General features: G+C 42.5%; 1 protein-coding gene across 13 annotated transcripts in view; it reads right to left on the reverse strand.

Moving 5' to 3' along the window:
* Positions 1-8,688: 8,688 nt before the first annotated feature.
* The window catches only part of huwe1 (HECT, UBA and WWE domain containing E3 ubiquitin protein ligase 1), a 53,007-nt gene continuing 40,197 nt past the window's right edge, over positions 8,689-21,498 (reverse strand). For 9 of the 13 annotated variants that reach the window (XM_028583702.1, XM_028583700.1, XM_028583706.1 and 6 more), the window contains 25 exons: positions 19,985-20,145; positions 19,829-19,871; positions 18,660-19,019; positions 18,238-18,448; positions 17,785-17,909; positions 17,470-17,690; positions 16,933-17,321; positions 16,093-16,750; positions 15,262-15,970; positions 15,060-15,151; positions 14,097-14,253; positions 13,862-13,994; positions 13,456-13,670; positions 13,116-13,357; positions 12,257-12,359; positions 11,792-11,941; positions 11,433-11,678; positions 11,226-11,343; positions 10,977-11,117; positions 10,600-10,887; positions 10,365-10,470; positions 10,011-10,128; positions 9,369-9,550; positions 9,075-9,265; positions 8,689-8,970 (listed from right to left, as the gene is read on the reverse strand). In XM_028583702.1, coding sequence (XP_028439503.1) covers positions 8,868-8,970; positions 9,075-9,265; positions 9,369-9,550; positions 10,011-10,128; positions 10,365-10,470; positions 10,600-10,887; positions 10,977-11,117; positions 11,226-11,343; positions 11,433-11,678; positions 11,792-11,941; positions 12,257-12,359; positions 13,116-13,357; positions 13,456-13,670; positions 13,862-13,994; positions 14,097-14,253; positions 15,060-15,151; positions 15,262-15,970; positions 16,093-16,750; positions 16,933-17,321; positions 17,470-17,690; positions 17,785-17,909; positions 18,238-18,448; positions 18,660-19,019; positions 19,829-19,871; positions 19,985-20,145 — 5,462 coding nt within the window. In that variant the 3' untranslated portion in view covers positions 8,689-8,867. The remainder of the gene's footprint in view (positions 8,971-9,074; positions 9,266-9,368; positions 9,551-10,010; positions 10,129-10,364; positions 10,471-10,599; positions 10,888-10,976; positions 11,118-11,225; positions 11,344-11,432; positions 11,679-11,791; positions 11,942-12,256; positions 12,360-13,115; positions 13,358-13,455; positions 13,671-13,861; positions 13,995-14,096; positions 14,254-15,059; positions 15,152-15,261; positions 15,971-16,092; positions 16,751-16,932; positions 17,322-17,469; positions 17,691-17,784; positions 17,910-18,237; positions 18,449-18,659; positions 19,020-19,828; positions 19,872-19,984; positions 20,146-21,498) is intronic. The other 4 variants (XM_028583708.1, XM_028583701.1, XM_028583705.1 and 1 more) reach the window with 3 other exon arrangements.

The following is a 21,498-nucleotide window of genomic DNA, read 5'->3' on the forward strand; positions in this document are numbered from 1 at the left end:
TGGGTAGTCAGAGCTAGATTCAACAACTCTCTGCTCCTAAAGGGGCCTGTCCACTGATTGCACGGTTGCTGACGTGGCCGGTGTTGGCGATTGGAGATCCATTGATCGAGTTTAAGTCATTAGGTGGCCAGAAGGTCAGCCAGCCGTCTCTGACCTGCAGTTAATCACGCGCTAATTGAAGGGAAATTACTCTGATTTAGTTTCCTGCCATGCTTAGAGTGGCCCGGCTGCCAGATATGACAAGCACTTCACTCACCAGAGCACATCTCATTAAGCATACTTAACTGCATGTAACTAGCAATGAGTCAGCCTCAAGACAAATGTGCAGTGGTACGCCAAAGGTTAGAGCACCAAAGAGAAGTTGTTGTTGTTGTTAGAGATTAAAAATGAGGGCAGTCAGCCAGAGGGGAAATGGCAATTTGCAGATTATGTAGTCAAATTTTCATTGATATTCAAATTGAGGTTTTGCATAGAATTTGCTACCACATGCGCAAATAGTGTGCCATGTTGTTCAACAAGGAAACGACTGTGATGTAAACTAGTTTACTTCCTTTACTTTAAGGCTTTTTCCCCTCTAAAAATAGAATTTACCCATTGCTGTGCTTTAGCAAAAAATGTCATGATTTGCATTTTTTAATAAAGTGTAATGAGATAGCCATGAAGAATTCACCAGGAGTGCACTGTGAACACTTGTATGCTATATTTTAAAAATGAATAAGCCTAAGTTTATTTCAGATTGTGCTATGAAATCCCGCTGCAGTTATTGCCTCCTGCCTTATTACATCTCTCTCTGTGGCTCAACAATATTACTTCTCAAAATAATAACCTTCAGTTGACCACATTACATAATCTGTAATATGACAGGGACAAATTTAATGCAGTGGCTTAATTCCTCTAAAATGCCACAAGGTGCCCACTGAGGGGAGGTGAGGGAGAAGCTTGAAGGGTAGGGGGTCGCAGATGCAATGTGGTGCAGAGATAGCGACCACAAATACTTGGAAGCTCAGAGGTAATAAAGACTATGACCTTTTACAGTAGACAGACTGTCACATCTGGTTTGGGTCTGGACTCTGTGGTCTCGGCGCATGTGTCTGTGACCAAAGGCCAGCCTACGCCCACCCACCTGAGCCCAACTTCTTCCACAGCTGACTCTCCACTCCTCCCTAAAGGACAAAACGCACAAACAGATGCACAATGTATATAAGTACTCTAAAGACAATGTGAAGGCCAAAGATTTGTCACCACAGTCATTTCTGCTGCTCTCCTCCCCGGTCAGAGCAGAGATAGCAGCCTAATCAGGAGGTGATGACAAACCCGACAGATTCCCAACAGAACATAACACCCTCCCTAACCCGTCTCGCTGCTGTCAAAACTGAGGGCTGCTCCTGTCCACCTTGATATGTCAAGCTTCTCCTTTATCTATTTGGAATATGGTTTACAACATTTACTGCAAGACATTCTAAGAGTGCAGAAAAAATGTGACAAAACACAAAATCATGAGTCTGATTATTAAGTTTCCACTGGCATGGTTTATATTTGGAACAGCTATCATGAATAAATCACACTGAATTAATGGGAAGAAACAATGACAAGCTGTCAGAATGGTGCTCACACCCTGTAAATAGCAACAGTGCTAACTGCTTTCTGCTGCAAATGAAGCCAGTGTTAACGGATTATGAATATTCATCAAGCCTCACCCTTTTCCTTCTACTGTAGTGCTTCGGAGGATCACGACAACCGAGAAGGAGCAGAAGTGGAGGATACATTTATAGTGTATTTCTTTAATTAATGCATAAACTGATTAGTATGATTGTGATTATGTCTAAGAAACTGATGGTCTTAGAGACGGTAAATCGGGGCAATACCAGAGCCAAAAGTCTGTTAGTATGAAGAGGAAAATTAATATGATCATAATCATCTGGTCAACCTGACCTGAATTAATATGGGCATAACAGTTTGGTGGCAGGGATGTCTTCAACGGACAAATATCACGTAAATGCATTTTCTGAAGAAGTTTGTGAGACACTAGAATGGTGAAAAAGTGATTTTTTGGTCTTTATCGAGAAATAAACCTGGTCTTCAACTTCCTGTTTTGAGTCTCTTTTCTACTTCAACAAATTTAGCAAAGAAAGGGTTAAGCACTATCATCAATTTCCTTCAGTATAAATATATTTCTAACTAAGTAGATACATTAAACCAATTACTCCAATGGACTGATTTTGTCCCTTTGCCCATTTGGGCTCTGTGCTAGAGAAGCCTTTTATTATTTTTGCACTGTGAGCGCTGTAATATTGAGATTTATTCCAGAGACACTGAAGACAGCAGCAGTAAAATGTATTAGGCTGGAAGCTTCCTGGCTCATACACAAAGTAGTCATTATTAATCAACTCCACTGGCCTTCATTTCCTCCCCAGCTCCACTAATCACTGAGGACAGATCACTATTATCTGGACTTTGTTTACCACCACCAAGTTCTTGTTTTCTAACGTAGCTTTCTGCTACCTTTTAAGCAATTCTCTAGCCATTTATTTCTTGTATTGTAGTATGAAAAAAAAGCTGAGGTACCATTGTCTGACAAATTATGAATTTGTCATAGTGTTACTCACATGTAGACTAAAGGCATCAGTGGCCCCAAAAACACAAATAATTTAAATTCTTGCAAATGTCACCCCTGAATTGTTCTCGGAGCATGACATGTAAAACATCAGAGTGACTTTGCTGGAAACCAAAATACACTGACATGGAGAAAGCTTAACAGGGAACATCCTGTTTACTCTGTGTAGTCTGATGATCTCCACCCAGTGGAGGTGCCGGCACAATGCATTGCAACGGATCATTTGGCAGCACCACTGATATCTCCACCTCCAACTGACAGCCAAAGTTTCCACAGAATTTCACAAGAAATCAAAAATCCCATGAGTAGCAAAGAAGTTAACTCATTTTTGAGGAAATGGATTGTGAAATCTTTTGCTATAGGCAAATTCCCTGCATGACTTTTTTTAACCTTTATTTATTCAGGGGAAGGTTCACTGAGAGGCAACCTCTTTTTTGCAGGAACGCCCTGATCACATTCACACAGTTGCACACATTCATACGTGGAAGCTGCCCAGTACAACCAGTCTGATCTGCTGGCCACTGAGCAGCTGCACTGGAGCGGTTGGGTGTTAAGGGCCTTGCTCAAGGGCACCTCAGTGGTGGTAATGAGGGAGGGACAAGCGCTGCTCTTTCACTTTCTCCACCCAGATTTTGTCCTGCCGGTCTGGGGATTGAACAGACAACCTCCCGCTTCTTTAACCTTTAGGCCACCGCTGCCAGTTAATTATTTTTCCTCTTTAAAGGTGCTCTAAGTGATGTGACGCTTTTTAGGCTACAACATTTTTTGTCACATACAGCAAACATTTCCTCACTATCTGCTAGCTGCCTGTCCCCTGAACACACTGTAAAAAAAAAGCGGTCTCTGTAGCCCAGCTCCACAAACGGCACCAAAAACAAACTGCGCCAACCTGCCCCACGAACCATAACAAACAGTGTTCCAGCCAATAACTGACAAGAAGGAGCTGGTTGAGTCATGAATACGCATTGTGGAAGTAGCCTACGTGCTAACGCTGCTGCAGTGAAGGCTCAACCAGCTCCTTCTTGTCGGTTATTGGCTGGAACACTGTTATGGTTCGTGGGGCAGGTTGACACCGCATTTTTTTTTTACAGTGTGTTCAGGGGACAGGCAGCTAGTGGATAGTAAGGAGATGTTTGCTGTATTTGACGAAAAATGTTGTAGCCTAAAAAACGCGTCACATCACTTAGAGCACCTTTAATTAGAAAGCAAAGCCTCCACACAGCAACAGATGCTTACAGAATATGTAAATCAAGCGTGGCCATAGGAAAATTGCATCTGTGCTTCATGACTAGCCAATGTACTGTAAAACCAGGGCTTACTGTGGGGACTAAAATCCCTGCATGACAGCAATGTAATTTCATTTATCACGCCTCAGCACATACCAAATCAGACATGGATGCTCCCCTATTCTGCAAACTGTGTAGGTTTCCAGTCGGGGTGGGGGAGGGTCAAAGAAGCAGCAACGGTGGTGGTGGTGATTCGATTTCTACTGTTGTAATGGGTCCTCAAGTGGAACAAATTCACCACGCAAAAGAAGGTAGAAGAAGATGGATACACAGGGGAGGACTGAGAGAAAAACAGGAAACGACAGGTGCAAACTGCAGGCATGCAAGGGCTTTAGTGGATCAGCGCAAAGCCAACTTCCTGGGAAGGAAACCCAGAGAGGCAGAACAAACACAAGTATTATTTAACTTGGTATTGTGGCTACACAGAGCACAGAAAGTAGTCTGCTTTAAATCCATGATGACATTTTCTTCATGCAAACATGGGAGTGTCACAGGGTGTGGGCAGTTACGGTTAGCATGAAGTGGTTTCAAGTCTATTTCCAAGAAGCACATGGACATCCTTAACGTTACGCACTTTACAGGTGGTGGGTAATGTATTAAGTGCACTGAAAAAAAAAGACCTGCACTACTTGTTCATTCCCAATTCCAGCTATGGACATAATTGACTTTTCAACTACACTATCTTGACTCAAGATGCGGTCTCTCCCTTTGAAGAAAAAAAGTGATTGATGTCCTAGAAGAATACTTTGGACTACGAGATACCAGGAGCCAGCTCTATGACGTTACATTCATGAGCCAGTTGCACCAGCACGTCTGATGTTCAGACAAAAGTCTTAGGCAGGTGTGGAAAAATGCTGTAAACTAAGAATGCTTTCAAAAATATAAATAATGATTGTTTATTTTTATCAATTTACAAAATGCAAAGTAAGCAAACAAAAGAAAAATCTAAATCACATCGATATTTGGTGTTACTACCCTTTGCCTTCAAACCAGCATAAATTCTTATAGGTACTTGTGTAGTAATTAAGACCGAAATTCTACTCTGACCCCAACGGCCAGTCTTCTCTGACTCCAATTGGTCACTTCACCCCGTCACCTTTAAGTTTGTGTTCATTTAAATGGTCAACCAGAAATCAAATCAAGACACAGGATTTTGCTCATAAGTTATATCAAAACGTTAGTGAATGATATTACAGAATACAAACGGATCAGATATTATCAAGACAAGTTCTATTCCTCTCTCCTAGCAAACAGACATAGTCCCGCCAAGCATCTGATGCCCGGCTCGTTCAAACCCTCACTCTTTATGCGTCTTGTGTCATTCTCCTTGCTCATCCCCGTTGGTGCTGTTATCTTCTGGATTCCTGCTTTTCCATTCCCAGGCCCAAGATGACAGTTTGTTTTTGTTAATCAGACAGGTGTCTCAAATTGTATATTCTGCCTCAATAGTGCTTTACGGTGTGTACTCTACTTGAGACATGTAATATTCTTATCTTCTTGCAGACCCAGGAGCGGAGCAAGCTCGAGGTCAGCTCATGACCGGAATCTTACCTAGCACTTGTTGCCAACCCTATCTTACACATAGCTGCATTGTTCTCTGCTTCTCCTGGTCTGGGAGTCTTTTATTCAGCTCAATTATTTTCCCTGGTGAACAAATACTCCCTTTCAAATTTATCAGAATGGATGGCTTTCTCATCAGACAGTCAGGAAGAGCAGACCACAACGGTCAGCTATGATTTCAAGGCCTCTACACATAGTACTGACAAAATACATCCTACACTTGCAAAAAGTCAGGGATTTTGTAGGATTGTAGTCAGGTGTATGATCAACCAATTATACCAAACAGGTACTAATGCTCATCAATGTCACATGTAGGTTGAAACCCAGTCATTAACTGAAATAGAAAGAGCTGAGTAGGAGGCTTAAAACTGGGTGAGAAACAGCCAAACTCTGCTACCAAGGTGAGGTTGTGGAAGACTGTTTCATGTCACAGGTCCTACACTATGGCAAGACTGAGCACAGCAACAAGACACAAGGTAGTTATACTGCACATCAGCAAGGTCTCTCCCAGACATATATTTATTAGTCGAGATTGTAATTTTGACTATCCAAAATACATTCCGACAAGTGAAAATGTCAGTGTCAGCATGGCAAACGACCCGAAAGGCTTACTGTACTTGATTGATTTTGACATAAGGGACAGTTTAGTCTGATTTACTGCTGGGATCAATGTCAACTGTGAGACTGTCACAGAATCATTGGGGACAAAGCAGACTGGTGTTTCAAGATGTGCTGTTCAAGCTCTTTTGAAAAAGCACAAAGAAACGGGCAACATTGAGGATGGTAGACGCAGTGGTCAGCCAAGGAAACTTAGTGCAGCAGACGAAAAACACATCAAGCTTATTTCCCTTCGAAATCAGAAGATGTCCAGCAGTGCAATCAGCTCAGAACTGGCAGAAACCAGTGGGACCCAGGTACACCCATCTACTGTTCGGAGAAGTCTGGCCAAAAGTGGTCTTCATGGAAGAGTTGCGGCCAAAAAGCCATACCTCCGACATGGAAACAAGGCCAAGCGACTCAACTACGCAAGAAAAAATATGAACTGGGGGGGCAGAAAAATGTCAGCAGGTGCTCTGGACTGAGGAGTCAAAGTTTGAAGTATTTGGCTGTAGCAGAAGGCAGGTCGTTCGCCGAAGCCCTGGAGAGCGGTACGATAATGAATGTCTGTGGGCAACAGTGAAGCATGGCGGAGGTTCCTTGCAAGTTTGGGGCTGCATTTCTGCAAATGGAGTTGGAGATTTGGTCAGGATAAACGGTATCCTCAATGCTGAGAAATACAGGCAGATACTTATCTATCATGCGATACCATCAGGGAGGCGTATGATTGGCCCAAAATTTATTCTGCAGCAGAACAACGACCCCAAACATACAGCCAAAGTCATTAAGAACTATCTTCAGCGTAAAGAAGAACAAGTAGTCCTGGAAGTGATGGCATGGCCCCCACAGAGCCCTGATCTCAGCAGCAGCGAGTCTGTCTGGGATAACATGAAGAGACAGAAGGATTTGAGGAAGCCTACATCCACAGAAGATCTGTGGTTAGTTCTCCAAGATGTTTGGAACAACCTACCAGCAGAGTTCCTTCAAAAACTTTGTGCAAGTGTACCTAGAAGAATTGATGCTGTCTTGAAGGCAAAGGGTGGTCACACCAGATATTGATTCGATTTGGATTCCTCTTCTGTTCATTCACATGAAAATAAACTATTAACACTTCTTAGTTAACAGCATTTTTTTCATACCTGCCTAAAACGTTTGCACAGTACTGTATATAGACTGTAAATATACAGTCTATGGATATAATGCAAATTTTACTAAGTGGAGATGTAGGCTAAACTTTACTAAATTAAAATGGGTTGCACCACACAAAGGAACTAGTTCTTATGTAGAGATTAGTGGAACACCTTGTTGTCACACTAACAAGCTAAATATTTACATCTACAATGGCAAGCCATTTTAACATTTAATAGCTAGACTGGATATGTACTGCAGATATCCATAATTGAACTCTTCCTAATCAAAAAGAACAATTTGGATATCCACAATGACATTCTGAGATTGAGATGTCCATGTCATTCTTACTAGTACAAATGACATCACATTTCACATTCATGCGTATGGGGCTTTCAATTTCAGATATCCACGTCATTTTTCCTATCCAGAATGAACATTCCAGATATCTGCAATAGCATTATTACTAGGAAGAACTCCCATTTCAGTTACCTACAACACAATTGTTACTAGTCAAAACTCGTAATTTCAGATATCCAAAATGAAAAACATTCCAGATATTGAGATTGTAATTTTGACTATCCAAAATACATTCCGACTAGTAAAAATGTCAGTGTCAGCATGGCAAACGACCCGAAAGGCTTACTGTATTTGATTGATTGATTTTGACATAAGGGACAGTTTAGTCTGATTTACTGCTGGGATCAATGTCAACTGTGAGACTGTCACAGAATCATTGGGGACTTGCATGATAAACTTTATCAAAAATACTGGCAATACGAAGTATTATCTATTGAAATTGTCCAATTAACTAGTACTTTGGTGTGATTACACACAATTAACACATTCAATTTGGATGAAATGAATTCACTGTATATAATGATTAAAACACTGTTAAAAGAGACAATGGACGCAATTTTATGCATTTATTCATGTTATTCCACTCTGATTCAAAGGCTCAAGGCTGGGTCAGCGATTTAATAGCCAAAAATACTCTAGAATTTATAGTTAATTTTTTTTTTTTTTTTTTTTTTTTTTTTTAGTTCTCCTTCAGGTTTTCTATTCATTTTATGTACCATCCTTCCTTAAAAATGCCACAAAACTTTGAAAAGTGCATTTTTGTGAATATCTCCAAAACTTCTCAAGTTGTTCATATACCCCCGATAAAAATGTTCCCCATCGTCAAGGCTTGTGAGGTCACAAATTTGCAACAAGAAACCAACATTTTTTTCCCCAAAGGTTTTATAACCATCCTGTTCAAACAACATTCTCTTTTTCTTTTTACACAGCCAGAGAACAAAAAAGATTAAACATAATAAACTCCCAAACCTTTTGTACAGAGAAATCAAACTAAATGAAGAAAGCGTCTCTTATATTAGTCCATGTTTTATCCTCTGAATCCGCTCTTGCATTTGCCATTTAATTGGGAAGGGAGACACATATGTGTCAACATGAGGCTCTCTGTGTTGTACGCAATGTCAATCAGTCCATTTCACTTGCTGGTTTTATGTTTTATATGGAATAGAAACCAGTAAGTCTAGGCCATTCAACAAGTAATCCAGTAATGTCTATGATAGTGTGTGCGTGCGTTCAAAGGTTATCAGTGTGAATGTGTCAGGAGTAGGCAAATCTAAATCAACATGTATGCATGTCTGTATGTGTGTGTTAAAGAGTCTCATAGTTTAAGCCAGTCCGAATCCTTCTGAGCATTCCTGAATGGCCATCAGCAGCATATGTCTCAGCTTCTCATAGCTCTCATAAGCTGGGAGGTCCAGCTGGTTAAAGCTAAGAGTGGAAAAAGAGAAAGAACATTACATTTAAGTTTTCACAATTTTGTTTCTTCCAAAAACGTTTTAATTATGTATGCCTTGTAAACTTGCTGTGTTTACCAGGTATGAGCAGATGGCAGGCGGTCAGTGGAGCGATCGTCACGGTGGATCTGGAACTTCTGGATGCCGTTCATGCCCTCCAGAGCAGCAAAACCCTGGAGGGGAACCTTGGACGTGCCGGTGACAAACTGTAAGAACTTTGCCCGGTCTGCCTGGTCAAAAGACCGCAAGGCCCTCCAAAACCACTGGATCTATAGTATAAAAAAATAAAAAGACAAAAATAGTAGTTATAAATGTGCCCCAATATAATTTTGTCTCTGTTCTTTTTTTTTTTTTTTTTAAACTCATACATACCTGGATGGAGCTGGACTGGTATTTGTGATATTCAGTGTTGGCCTTTAGGTCATCGATGTCAATAGTGGGCAGGCCAGAGATGAGCAGCTCCAGCTCCTGCTCAGTGAAGATGGAGATCAGCCTCTTGGGGATGATCTCGTAAAATCCCTCAAGGAAGGCTGCTAGCTGCTTGCGGATTGCACCTAGAAAACACGGAAAAGTATTCACTTAGGCATCTTTCTGTAGTAGTGAGAATATTCTTTATTTTTCATGCAACTAATATTATTCTATCAATTAGTTTGGTAGCAATTATTTTCCCCCTTAATGCAGCTGCAAATTCATTGGATTAATTTCATAGGAGCAGCTTGAGGGTGCTGCTCATGATAAATCAGCCATCTTTGAGAGAAATACCTTTAGCTCTGCTGCACATTGATCAGTTCACCATAGAAAAGTACTGCCACCTAGTGCTTTCTTTATGCACCACTGAGAATGATAACTTTTATGCACCTTTTCACCTGAACATTTAAAATGTGAACTGTTGATCAAAATATATAGATTAACCCATTTCCATTGACTGTGTTTTTATCAGTAATAGTGGGTATTATTACAGCCCTACTGCTAAAGGGAAATTAAATATTTGGTAAAAAAGAACCACAATCTCACCTGTCATCTTCATCTGGCATACCAGGTGCACATACTCTTTTTTGTTTTCCTCTGTGACCAGGATATTGGCTCCATTTGGCTTGAGGTCTCTTACCTCACACACTCCAAACTCCTGGACCTACACAGACAGAGCAGAATTTAACTGAGAGTCACAGATGGTATCCATTAGCAGTATTTTAAGGCCATCAGATTGCAAATTACACTTTTTCAGCACTTATTATATGAGAGCATAAAGCATTTGGCATTCAAACCCTTGAGGCCCAATCCCAATTTATACAGTTAGGGTCAGGATTCAGTATGATAATCAATTTTCCACTTGAAACTAATTGAAACATTCAGAGAACAGACACCAACCTCTGTGCTGAATGTCAGCTCATAGCCTAGCGTGGACACATCATTCTCCAACAAGTACACCAAGCCCTGGAAGAATGGGTAGTCCTCACTCTCCATGTCTGTGTACCTGGCAAGACCACAAAAATACATCCATATTACGCAGATATTCAAGAATTTCATTTTGAGATATTTAGTGTTGTTGGACCACGTCTTGAACAATTACATTACTTGGCTGTAACAGCCAGTGGCTAAATACCTGACACTCTTGCCCAGGATGTGCTTGTAGAAGCTGCGGGTGAAGTAGCACTCCAATAACCGGTTATCATAGACTGCCTTGGCAACCACACGACCCACAAACTTGAAGTAGCTGAGGTGGTTGGGGTTGCAGTGGGATGAGGGGTTGATGGTATAGGTGACACGGTCGCCTGGGGAAGTGCGAAACAGGGCGTACATGGGGTTGAACATCTCCCGGGAGATGATCATGTACCATTCCCTCAGCAGGCCACCAGCATCCTGGCCCTCCTCCCCTTCAAACACAATGTACCTGTAATGGAAAGGAAGCAGATTATTACTCAGGTTGAGTGATTCTGAATTGAGAAACCTGTTGAGTGCAGGTGAACAGAGGGGTCTTACAGCCTATTCTTCATGTCCTCTGGGCTCTTGCGATGCAGCTCCCTGTAGGAGTCCTCAAACACATGATCTCTCCTTACATGCACAGCCATGTCCTCCTTCCTCAGGCCTTCATCCAGTCGCTCTAACTCCTGGCGGAAATACCTGTGGAGATGTTGAGAAAGACCAGCCAGCACGTCAGTGATTTGAAAAAAAGCCCTTAACTGTGTATTAAGACAGTATAAGATAGAAGTGTAAGCTAATCTCCCTTACTTCCTCTTAACATCAAAGTCCAGGATGCGTATGTAGTCAACCAGTACTGCAAAAGGCCCATCAGCCAAATGAGTGGTGGACTGGCGCAGGATCTGGTTAAGTACTGTGCGGTGAGTTTCTAGAAGGAAGAATAATTAGTCCTGTTAGACAATGTACTACACATCAGAATAAAGCTTTATCCTCCTTATCTTTATCTTTCAGGCTCACCGGCAAAACGGAGGAACTTCTGGGTGTCCGGTGGCAGGTTTGAGGAGATGTGCATGGAGGATGGTTCCCTAGAGAAAAACGGGTCTAGAGATGAAGGTGTGGCAGGTGTGAGGGGTGCTGGCGACAGTGGTGGAGGCTCATCTTTTATATGAGAAAGCTGACTCTCTCGGGTGTCCCTCACAGGAGGTTTGCTCTCTCGCTCTGTTGCATGGACTAAGAAGAAGGCCTCCACAGCAGGCTGGAGAACTAGAGAAACAAAGCAAACAAATCACTCATCCATGCTCCTTCAACAGGCATAAATGCCATATAAAAATCACATACAGTATAAAGAAATGCATTTAAGAAAAGATTCCAAGTACCCAGTACGGCATGTTGGTCATGGGACTCCTCCAGCTCTTTCAGGCACTCCCCGAGCATGTCCCATAGTTCATCCAACAACAGCTGCTCGCTGAGCAGTGGGAGGTCTGGAAGTCTCTCCTCACTTTCTGACTGGCCATTTCCGTCTTCATCTGAAAAAGAAAATTCCAATATTGACTGGACACTTACATCAGTCACTGTCATCAACTCTGACTGGAGCAGTAATTTTTCCACCAAAAATAATAATTAATATATTAATTAATAATTAAAAAATTGAATATATTTGGTACCCCAGGTGGCACCGGCCAAGCCCCTCCATTTGAAATGATCTAGAATCACCACTGCTGTTACTAACCGAGAAGGCTAGACAAATTGTGCTCACTGGATGTGGGGGTAATTTACTAACAAAACAAAAAAAATAGGCAAGCGTTTTAAATTGTCAATAGCATTTAGCAACTAAGTCCTACCCAGAGGTGCAGGGTCCTGCTCTAAAGGAGATGGCTGGTCAACATCCATCGGAGAATCATCTCTCTGGGCCGCCTGGGCTTCTGACATTGACTGCACTTCAGACTACAGAAAACAAACCAGGGTGAACAACACGGGAAAAGCATGGAAGAATTCATGATTAGATTTTTTTTTTTTATAGTAACAATCTTGACTGATATTGCCATGCATAATGACATTCTCATGATCCACTGAGAGGAGGGGAACTGGAACTGAGTAAGGAAGAAGGGCGGGCCAAAAGCATGAAGCCACGTCAGCCAGCAAACCAATATCAGTAGTGCAGTTCAAACAGTTTGGAGCAGACAGCACATTCATATTTAGACCATTTCAACAGTAGAACATGTCAATGCAAAGAAATTATTATAGGAGGCAATCGATCACTGGCACATCTGTCTTGTTGTCAATGTTCATCATGGCATTAGTTCTATGCACAAACCAATTATAGCATGGCAGGCTGTATGGTGACTGCACGCAGTATTATGTTAACAGATACAATGCAATACCATATAAACAGTAAACTATAGTTTATTTAATAAGACAGATATGCGAGTAATTACATTAAAAATAATGGGTTAGCTTATAATTTTCCAAAATGCACAAAGCCAATACAGGCTAAGCAAAATTAGACATGAAGCATGTCGGTAACTAATGGACATTTCATAGCATTTATCATGATGACCACCACAGCAATTTGAAACAACTATACTGTGATGGTGATACTATGTAGATGTGCTTTTTCTCAGCTTTTAAATGGTCTTCTACTATAAGTGTGTGCAGTGTGTGAGTAGGAGTATGCCTGCTGTCAGTGCAGCCCATGCTAACCGTGGCAGCAGCAGCCGTGCCAGCAGGGGGAGCAGCACCAGTGGGGGCATGGGGTGCCGCCACTGAGGATCCGGCAGCAGCGGCAACAGCGGCAGAGGCAGAAGAGGCGGTGGGTGGAGGGGCCTGTTGGAGCCGGCGTGCCCGCTGACCCTCTCTCACCATCTGGATGATGGCGTCAGCCTCGGCCTCTAGCTGACGCACCGCAGCCTGGATGCTGCTTGCTGAGCCTAAACTGGTGGAGCCTGGCCATTGGGAAATGGAGGAGAGGGTTTTTTAAACCCCATACTTATCAGGATATTGTACACATACATCAAGAACACTGTATATAAAATCTTCTTACCTAATCGGCCTGTCTGTTTAGCTTTCTTGTTTGCACGCCGTGTGTCCTCACGAAGCTGGATAATGACCTGCAGCACTCGCAAGAAAAACTTCTGTGTTGACGTCTTCGAGGTTAGTGAGCTCATACAGGGAAGCTGTAGTTCACGTCCCCCAAGTGTGCGTTTTTGTGCAGCCACAATGACCACACTTTCCGAGCCGTCAAACCTGTACCCCAACCAACAAACGCATACAAGGTAAAGGAAATTGTATTTGTGACAAATTTTGTTTTATGAAAAAATGGATACCACAGGGCTAGTCGGGCTAATTTAACTAACATTTAGGTTAAACCGAATCAAGTCTACCACAGTCTCTTGCAAGTGTGTTGACAACCTGACAAACTGGGTGTCCCAGAACCATCACTGGCTAACCTGCTAGTCATCTTGCCCTTGAGTCTGCCTGAGATGGAGGAATCCTCAGGAGGGGCATCCGGAGAATGTGAATCAGCATGTGCCCGTCTCTGCTGCTCCAAGTTGTATTCTCTAAGTTCGGCCAGCAATGTGCCTGAGAGAAAGAAAATGTTAAAAAAATGCGTGCAAAGAGAAAACTGTATTTGCGTCAATAGGAGCATGAAAACTGGCATCTGTGTAGCTGCCCAGCACTGACCGATCTGTTTGCAAAGAGTGTATCCAAGGTGTCTAGCTCCACTGAGCAGCAGTCTGAGCACTGTGTCTCTGGTAGCACCATCTCCTCTAGATAACTGCAGCAGGATGTTCGCTGCATCCTCCAGACCCTCCTCTGAACATGAGTGGGATGTCAACACCTTGTAAAAAGGAAGAAAAGGGTTATTAGATAGTTGATTATTATTAATCAAATTGTAGAAAAAAGAAAAGATACCAATTGGACCTGTGCTTAAAACAATGAAAAGGAGTACATGATTTTGTCAAAACGTCATTAAAATGCTCCTTAAGGGACAAGTGCCTGTTTGTGTCACAGTCCAATTGTGTCTAAGACTCTGGAAACAGTCCAACTGTCATCCAGCATACATTATATTGACTAACTGATCCGTCTGGCTACAGAACGTGTACGAGTCCAGGTGTGTCTGTTCCAAAGTCAACAGTCTCAAATAAACCACATCACTGCACATCTTTAAACACATTTGTTAACTTTAGCATTTTTCTTCATCTTTTACTTGTGGGTTACACACTTCTCCTTGTTTTGAAAAGGGCTCTATAAATAAAGTGTACTTGCTTGCTTTTTACTAATGTACCAACTAATACTCCTTATATCAAATGCAGATTTTCACTGAAAAAATCCACAAACTAAAAAAAGGGGATAGATAGGTTTCCATAGAATTGTATTCTATACAATTCTATTAACCAATAGAACATTCAACTATTGTTTAGTGTTACATGTATTCAGATTTTTATCCAGATTTATCTGATTTTTATCCAGATTTATGACTTCTATTTTTTTTTAATACTGAAATATTAATGACTAAGATACAAAACAAGTACAAGCCCAAAGCCACAAATCCAATATGCCCCTTGACTCAGATTTAAAATTTGGTTCTGCTCTTTATCATCATCTACCAGCATGAATCACCCCATGACACTTTTTTACCCATACCTCCACAGAGAGTTGAAGCTGTTTCTCTGTGAGTCCACTGGAGGCCATCTTGTTGTCACTCTCTATACTGCTAGCAGTGCCCCTCAGTTTCCCTATTTTGGCAAAACACCCCAAAAATACATATTATTTTCAACTGAAATCACTGTTACACTGTAAAGTCTAAATGAACTGATGACATTTTATTTTGGAAAATAATAACTACCTGTAGAGGTTATTCCAGTGGACGTGGGCATAGAGATTGTTGTAGAGGATGTCTGAGAGGCTGCTAGACTTATTCCTGAGGATGTACCCTGGGCTACAGCTCCCACAGAGGCCCCTGGGACTGTCACAGTCGCCTGGGAAGAGCCTGCTGACACTATACCCTGTGTTGTGATTGGGGCCGTGACTCCTGAGCTGGTTGACGTGTTTGGGATGGCAGCCTGTGGGGTGGGGTGTCCAGCAGGCACCTCAGTGGCCTTGTTGTCAGGTAGGGCAATGGATATGAGGGAGAGCAGACGCAGCAGCTTTTCAGTGAGCAAGGAGCTCCGTCTGATTACAGGGTGGGACAGCATGTTCATCAGCTGGCCTAAAGGGGAGGTCTCCAGGCTTAACTGAGCCCCCTCTGCCTCTGCACTGCCTCCCAGAGGCAATGTCTTCATAGAGGCTTTGCCCTTGCGGCTAACATTCATGTTGTCCAGCTTTACCAGCAGGTCCCAAAAATCAGTGGAGATTCCCAGAGACTGGAGAGCAGCGGCAGTGGAGCCAAAGGAGTTCTGGGTGTTAGAGGCATTGGAGCTGGGGTTACTCAGAGACCCTGACCTGGAGCCTCCACCCACTCCCACAGAGGAGATTGAACAAAGACGAGAGTCCAGGTCAGAAGAAGATGCTGACAAATCCTTACAGCGCTGTTGGGTGAAGTGGCTAGGGAACACCTGCCGGGACAGACAAAAAAGCACTTCAATTATAATAACTAATTTGCCAGCTTTTATTTTTACAACATACAATAGATGATAAATCCGATGAGATCAGTAGATGAAGATGGGTGGACTCTTACCTTAGCTAGCTGGATGAGTGTGTCCAAGACATGTCGACAGACCACTGGAGCAGCTTGTGGGTGGATGTGGACAGTGGAACCTCCACCTCCAGCACACGTGACACCTGGAGCAGCACCCGACACTCCCAGTGTTCCAGATCCTGTCGAACCCCCAGCTGAGTGCCGGTCAGCATGCTTCCTACCTGATGCTCGCTGAATCTGGAAAATGTTTGTCCGGCAGCCCAAGGCTGCGTCCATAGAAACAGAGAGCCAGGAAAGCTGACTGGAGCTGCGAGACTCCACCCTGTTCAGTAGCTCTAAAGAGGAAGAGGAGGATGAAGAAGAAGAGGAGGATGAAGAGGAGAGGGAGGAGGTAGCAGAGCCTTTTCCTCCACAGCCTCCTTGGGTGCTCCTCTTGCCACGAGAGTCTTCTAGACGTGAGGTCTCTACACACACCTCACTCTCACTGCTGCGTTGGAGAATCGATAACAGGCTGCGAATGACCCACCCACGTGTCTGAGAGTGGTAGCAGAGGTTCCTGAGCACGCGGTGCAGACGGCTGGTGTTAAGCTTTGGTTCATCCACAAACAGCAAAACCAACAGGCAGGACAAGGCCTCATGGTCCAGCAACAATCGACCGCGCAGACGCAACAAGGAGTCCACACTGGAACTGGACGGTCTGAGGAAACAAAGAGGATAACATATATTCACTTTGTCACCTGTCAAAAGTGCAGTATGATTTGATCAAGTCAAACATTTCTTAAGTCATCCATAAAAAGAGTTTACTTTTCTTGTCATTTAACAAAAATGCAAAAACTGTAAATTCTCAGAACAGGCAATTAGATCACCATCTCCTCTCACCTGTGGTTTGTTCCTCCCATCTGAAATGTGCCTCCTCTTTGCACAGCGAGTCGGGTGTACTGGACGCCACGATTGCTGCCTAACCGACTGGTGAAGGCTGGTGAGCGCAAGATGGCTGATAGGGCTGAAGAAGAGCTATGACCAAACAATCTCTCATGCATCAGTTGCCTCTGGCGTGCCTCTTGCTCTCTACGCAACGCGGCAGCTTCAGCAGCAATGTCCGGGGGCATGACAGCCAAAACACTGTCCTCCATGTCCTCCAGAACACTACGCCGGAGCTCTGAGGGGAGCGTCTGGATGAAGGTGACTGGATCAAGAGGGGTGTCTCCCTGCGTGGGCTGTTGGGCTAGCTCCCTGCGCTGCTGCTCTGCCCGTTGCTGGGCAAGAACCTAAGACAACCAATGGCATGCTTAGTTAAAAGAACGGATAATCTGTGACTTCTTAATTTAGAAATCATATTTTTTCCCCAGTTGGCAGCCTAAAGGTAAGAATTTTGTCTACTGTAATCTTTTATCATTTCAGCAGAAAGTGTCTCACCTCCTCCTGGATGGCAGGTGGCAAGGCTGCCAGGAACTCCGGGCTGACCTCTGTAACCCCTGGTCCTCCCAGTACAGGTGCAGTAGTGGAAGGCAGGGTGGTGGCAGCAGGAGGACGGGAGGGTGGCCTGATGCCAAGCTGATTTTGCAGCACCTCTCTACGGATGTCCTCAGGAAGAGCTGCCAGAAAAGAGGGATCCACACCCTCTGGCAGACTGATGCCTTCCAAGACAAAAACATTATGAGATGTAATTATTATAATATTAAAAATATTTTTTTTTAAATGCAGAAAATGTGGGATAGCAATATACTTTACCTGCAAGTGGGTCCTCATCGTCATTGCTGGTGGATGGGAGAGGTTCTTCCTGGATGGCCTGAGACTGGCTGTCAGCGCTATCACTCCTGGGCATCATTTCCCCAGGTGATGAGACAGAAGTTGAGCTGTAATCATTAAAGAAAAAAATGGGTATCGTTAGTCTACAGCAATATGTGTGATGAATTACTCAGCTGATTTACACATTATCAAATTGAAACATATAAAAAGACAGTGTAAGGTATTTAAAATTTCCTAACTGAATGTTAACTGGAATTTATTTTATAATCTGTTTTGTATTGGGTCTGAAACAAAAGTTGCATGCACTGGCGGTTAAAGAGAATAGGCATTTTACACAATCTGTAACTTTTTATAAAAATGTATGGTTATTTGGCAAGAGATACAGGGTACATAATACTGCTGAACGTTTATTTGATCAGGGATCAAGCTACTAACCCAGTCTCTGCACTGGGTTGCCGGTCAGTCAGCCCCCTCTCTCCGCTGCCAGACAGCTCCTGAGACAGCTGGGCACCCTGGGCAGGGTTGGGAGCAGATTCTTCCTGAGTGGCAGAGGCAGGGCTGCTGGTATCCATGGGTGACCCTTCCAGTTGTGACACACCCACTACCGCAGGCTCTGAGGTCTCCACAATGTCTGGACTTAGGGAGGCTGAGGGGAAAAACAGTGAGGGTAAGGTTAGGAAATGGTGTGAATCAATGTATTGCAGCAAAATTCCTTGGGTAATTGATTTGTATTTTACCATGTTCAGAAGATTTTACGACGGATACTAGCTACAAGCACGGTCAACAATATAATTTACATTACAGATGCGTGTTCTTACAGTTGGCTAGTCTGTATAAAGAGTTTTCAAAGATAGTACCTTCCCTGCCTTCATCCAACGCACCACCTCCTCCGACTCTCTCACCGATTGTGGGTGCTGGGGACATTTCCATCTGAGATGCCTCTGCTTCACTGTTTGGCCTGTCAGCTGCCGACAAGGGTGGAAGGCCTGCCCCTGCCAGAGCAGCCAGTGAGCTTGCATGCGACTCAGCCAGTAGCAGGTCAGCAATTGGCTGGTGGACCTGCTGACTGATTGCAGTCTCAAGGGAGACTAGGGCCTGTTCATGAGGAGCAGGTGTGGTGGGAGTGACCTCTCCAGATGGGGGAGCAGTGAGGAAGCCCTCTGAGACCCTGGGTGGCTCCAGACATGACACTGTACCACCCTGAGCCTGCTCACCCTCTGCAAAATCCAGAGACAAAACTTTTGTGAAGACAGGGATATAGGTTTTATACATTCCTGAAACATTGATTACTAATGAATTGTTGCTAGTAACTAGCTGTTTTTATCTCTGCTTACCAACAGCTACCATTGCTTACTTAAATTGCCCCTTACATTTTACAAATATAGAAACAAACATTTTCCCTTTACACAATTGCGGCCAAAACTGTTCCAAAGCAAGCACACATGAGATTTGCACAAACAGAACTGAAATAGCAATATAGTGATTAGTTATTGATCATTTTCTAGGTAGATGACAAGGGCCTTCACTAAGGAAGGCAGTAAGTTGTATAGTTATCTCCTGAATGGGGTGAACAATCCTGATCCCCAACAACAACACAACTTACTACCTCACCACAGCACAGCCAGCTGCAGCAAATGCAATACATTCAATATACATTTGAGGCAACATTTAATTGTATTCCAGAGATATCATGTATACAGTATGTGTAAGTATGTGCTTTCAACAGCAATGCAGATCAGATATTTTCAGTTTGTTAACTATCTGAGCTATTTGCAGGTTGAGCATGGAACTTCTGCAGCAAATGGAGATATCCAGCTGGTTTAGCGCTGCCATAAGAAAGACAGTAGACTGTATAGTTATCTCCCAGATCTGGTGTGATCCTAAAACTATACAAACTACTACCTCATCCCACAGCACGCTCTGCTGGCTGCTTTCCTCTGGGTGCCTATCACTGAGCTGTGTCCATTCCCGACAAGAATTTTAACATTAAGACAGAACAAGACAAAATCTATACAAATGTCAGTACCTGCACTGTTCTCTGCACCATTAACTGTCCCCAATCCAGAACCCTATGGGTAAAAACAGTTGACATTAGCAAGCAAGTGAACAAAAATGGCAAAAGTAGCATGCACTTCTAGGTTGGAAAATTCCTCTTCCTACACAGCCAATACCCATGTATTACCTGCAGGCTCTGTTCCCTGGCCTGTTCAGCTCCAGAGGCCCTCCTCTCATTTTGCTTAGACTCCTCCTCCTCAGCCAGTTGCCGCCTCCTCTTCTCCCTACGCTCTTCCAGTTCTTCATCTCGCAGACTCTCCAGATGCTGCAGGATAGGCACCTTCACCACTGAAAACAGACACAGATGTCAGAATTCATCCTTAGTTGTGGCAATGTGGCTGTAAGGTAACAAGTCACCAAGTCCAATTAATGCCACTTTAGCTTAAGACATTAAGCCTGGTGCATTGATCTAAATCAGTAAAACAGATTTCACTGGTCACAAATTGGGAAGATATAAAAATATTAATTTGGGATTAAAATTATTACATTCACTCCTATTGATTTTCTCTCTCTGAATCCCTACCCTCACTTGTGTCTCACACTTTATAACACATTACAGGACTTAATTATCAACAAATGGGACTCCAAACAAGATGTTATAATGGTCGATCAAAATGTGTTCAAAGTGTAGTAGAGCTAGGTGTAAAGAACAGTGAATACTTCTAACTACTTGACCATCATATTCAAATGAAAGTGATCAAATTTTCAAAAACAAATATTTTCAATACTGAGGTACTCAGTCATAAAAAAATGATAATGATATTTGTCTCAATTGAAACAAGTCTCCAGTATAACACCTACCCAGGGTACCCCCAGGATTCTAGTTAAATTTAAGACTTTATAAAGACCTTTTTAATACCACCAAGGATGAAATTTAATGCTAACTTCAAGGCCATATAATGGAAAAGTGTGGATTTTAGGCCACAGAAAAAAAATGATTTACCATGTAACAGTACCTAAAACATTTTATTATAATACTCTACAATGATATGTATGTTTGTATTTTAATAACATAATACAATATTTGTTGCATGAAGAGCTCTTATGCTATGAAACTAAAAATACAAAATAAATAAGATAATAAAAAATAAAATGTGCATTATGAGGTGTTACAATTAGTTCCACCTTTGCTAGATAAGATAATATATAATGTAATTGTAACCCTGATTATAAGACTATTATAAGACGACGCCCCCTCTTTCAAGACTCATTTTTGGAAAAATACTTTTTGAAGACCAAATCTGTTTTTTTTTTTTTTAAAGAAAATAATTCTAATGAAAACACAATTGAATAAAACAAGGTAGGCTGTTGTCTTTTAACTACATCTTTAAAATTATATTTTCAAGATCTTTTTAGATGAAAGTGTCACATTTAAATGAATGGTAAATATTTCCAAGGCCTTCAGCTGAATGACTGCTCTGGTAATGGGCATCGCATCATTACGTTTTTCAGTTATGTAATCACACACTCTCCTGTCAATCTCTTGGAAGCGGCCGCTTTGAGGACCACAGTAAAAAAATTTCTTGCTGTTTGTATTTTTAGACTGTATCATCTCCATGACAACGCCTCATTGTACTTTCGTTCTAACTTCAGACTTTTAGGCTTTTTGTAGCTCGATATATCACATGTTGCGTCTAAATA

Source organism: Perca flavescens, chromosome 7 (assembly GCF_004354835.1).
Source record: "Perca flavescens isolate YP-PL-M2 chromosome 7, PFLA_1.0, whole genome shotgun sequence".
NCBI classification, from domain to species: domain Eukaryota; kingdom Metazoa; phylum Chordata; class Actinopteri; order Perciformes; family Percidae; genus Perca; species Perca flavescens.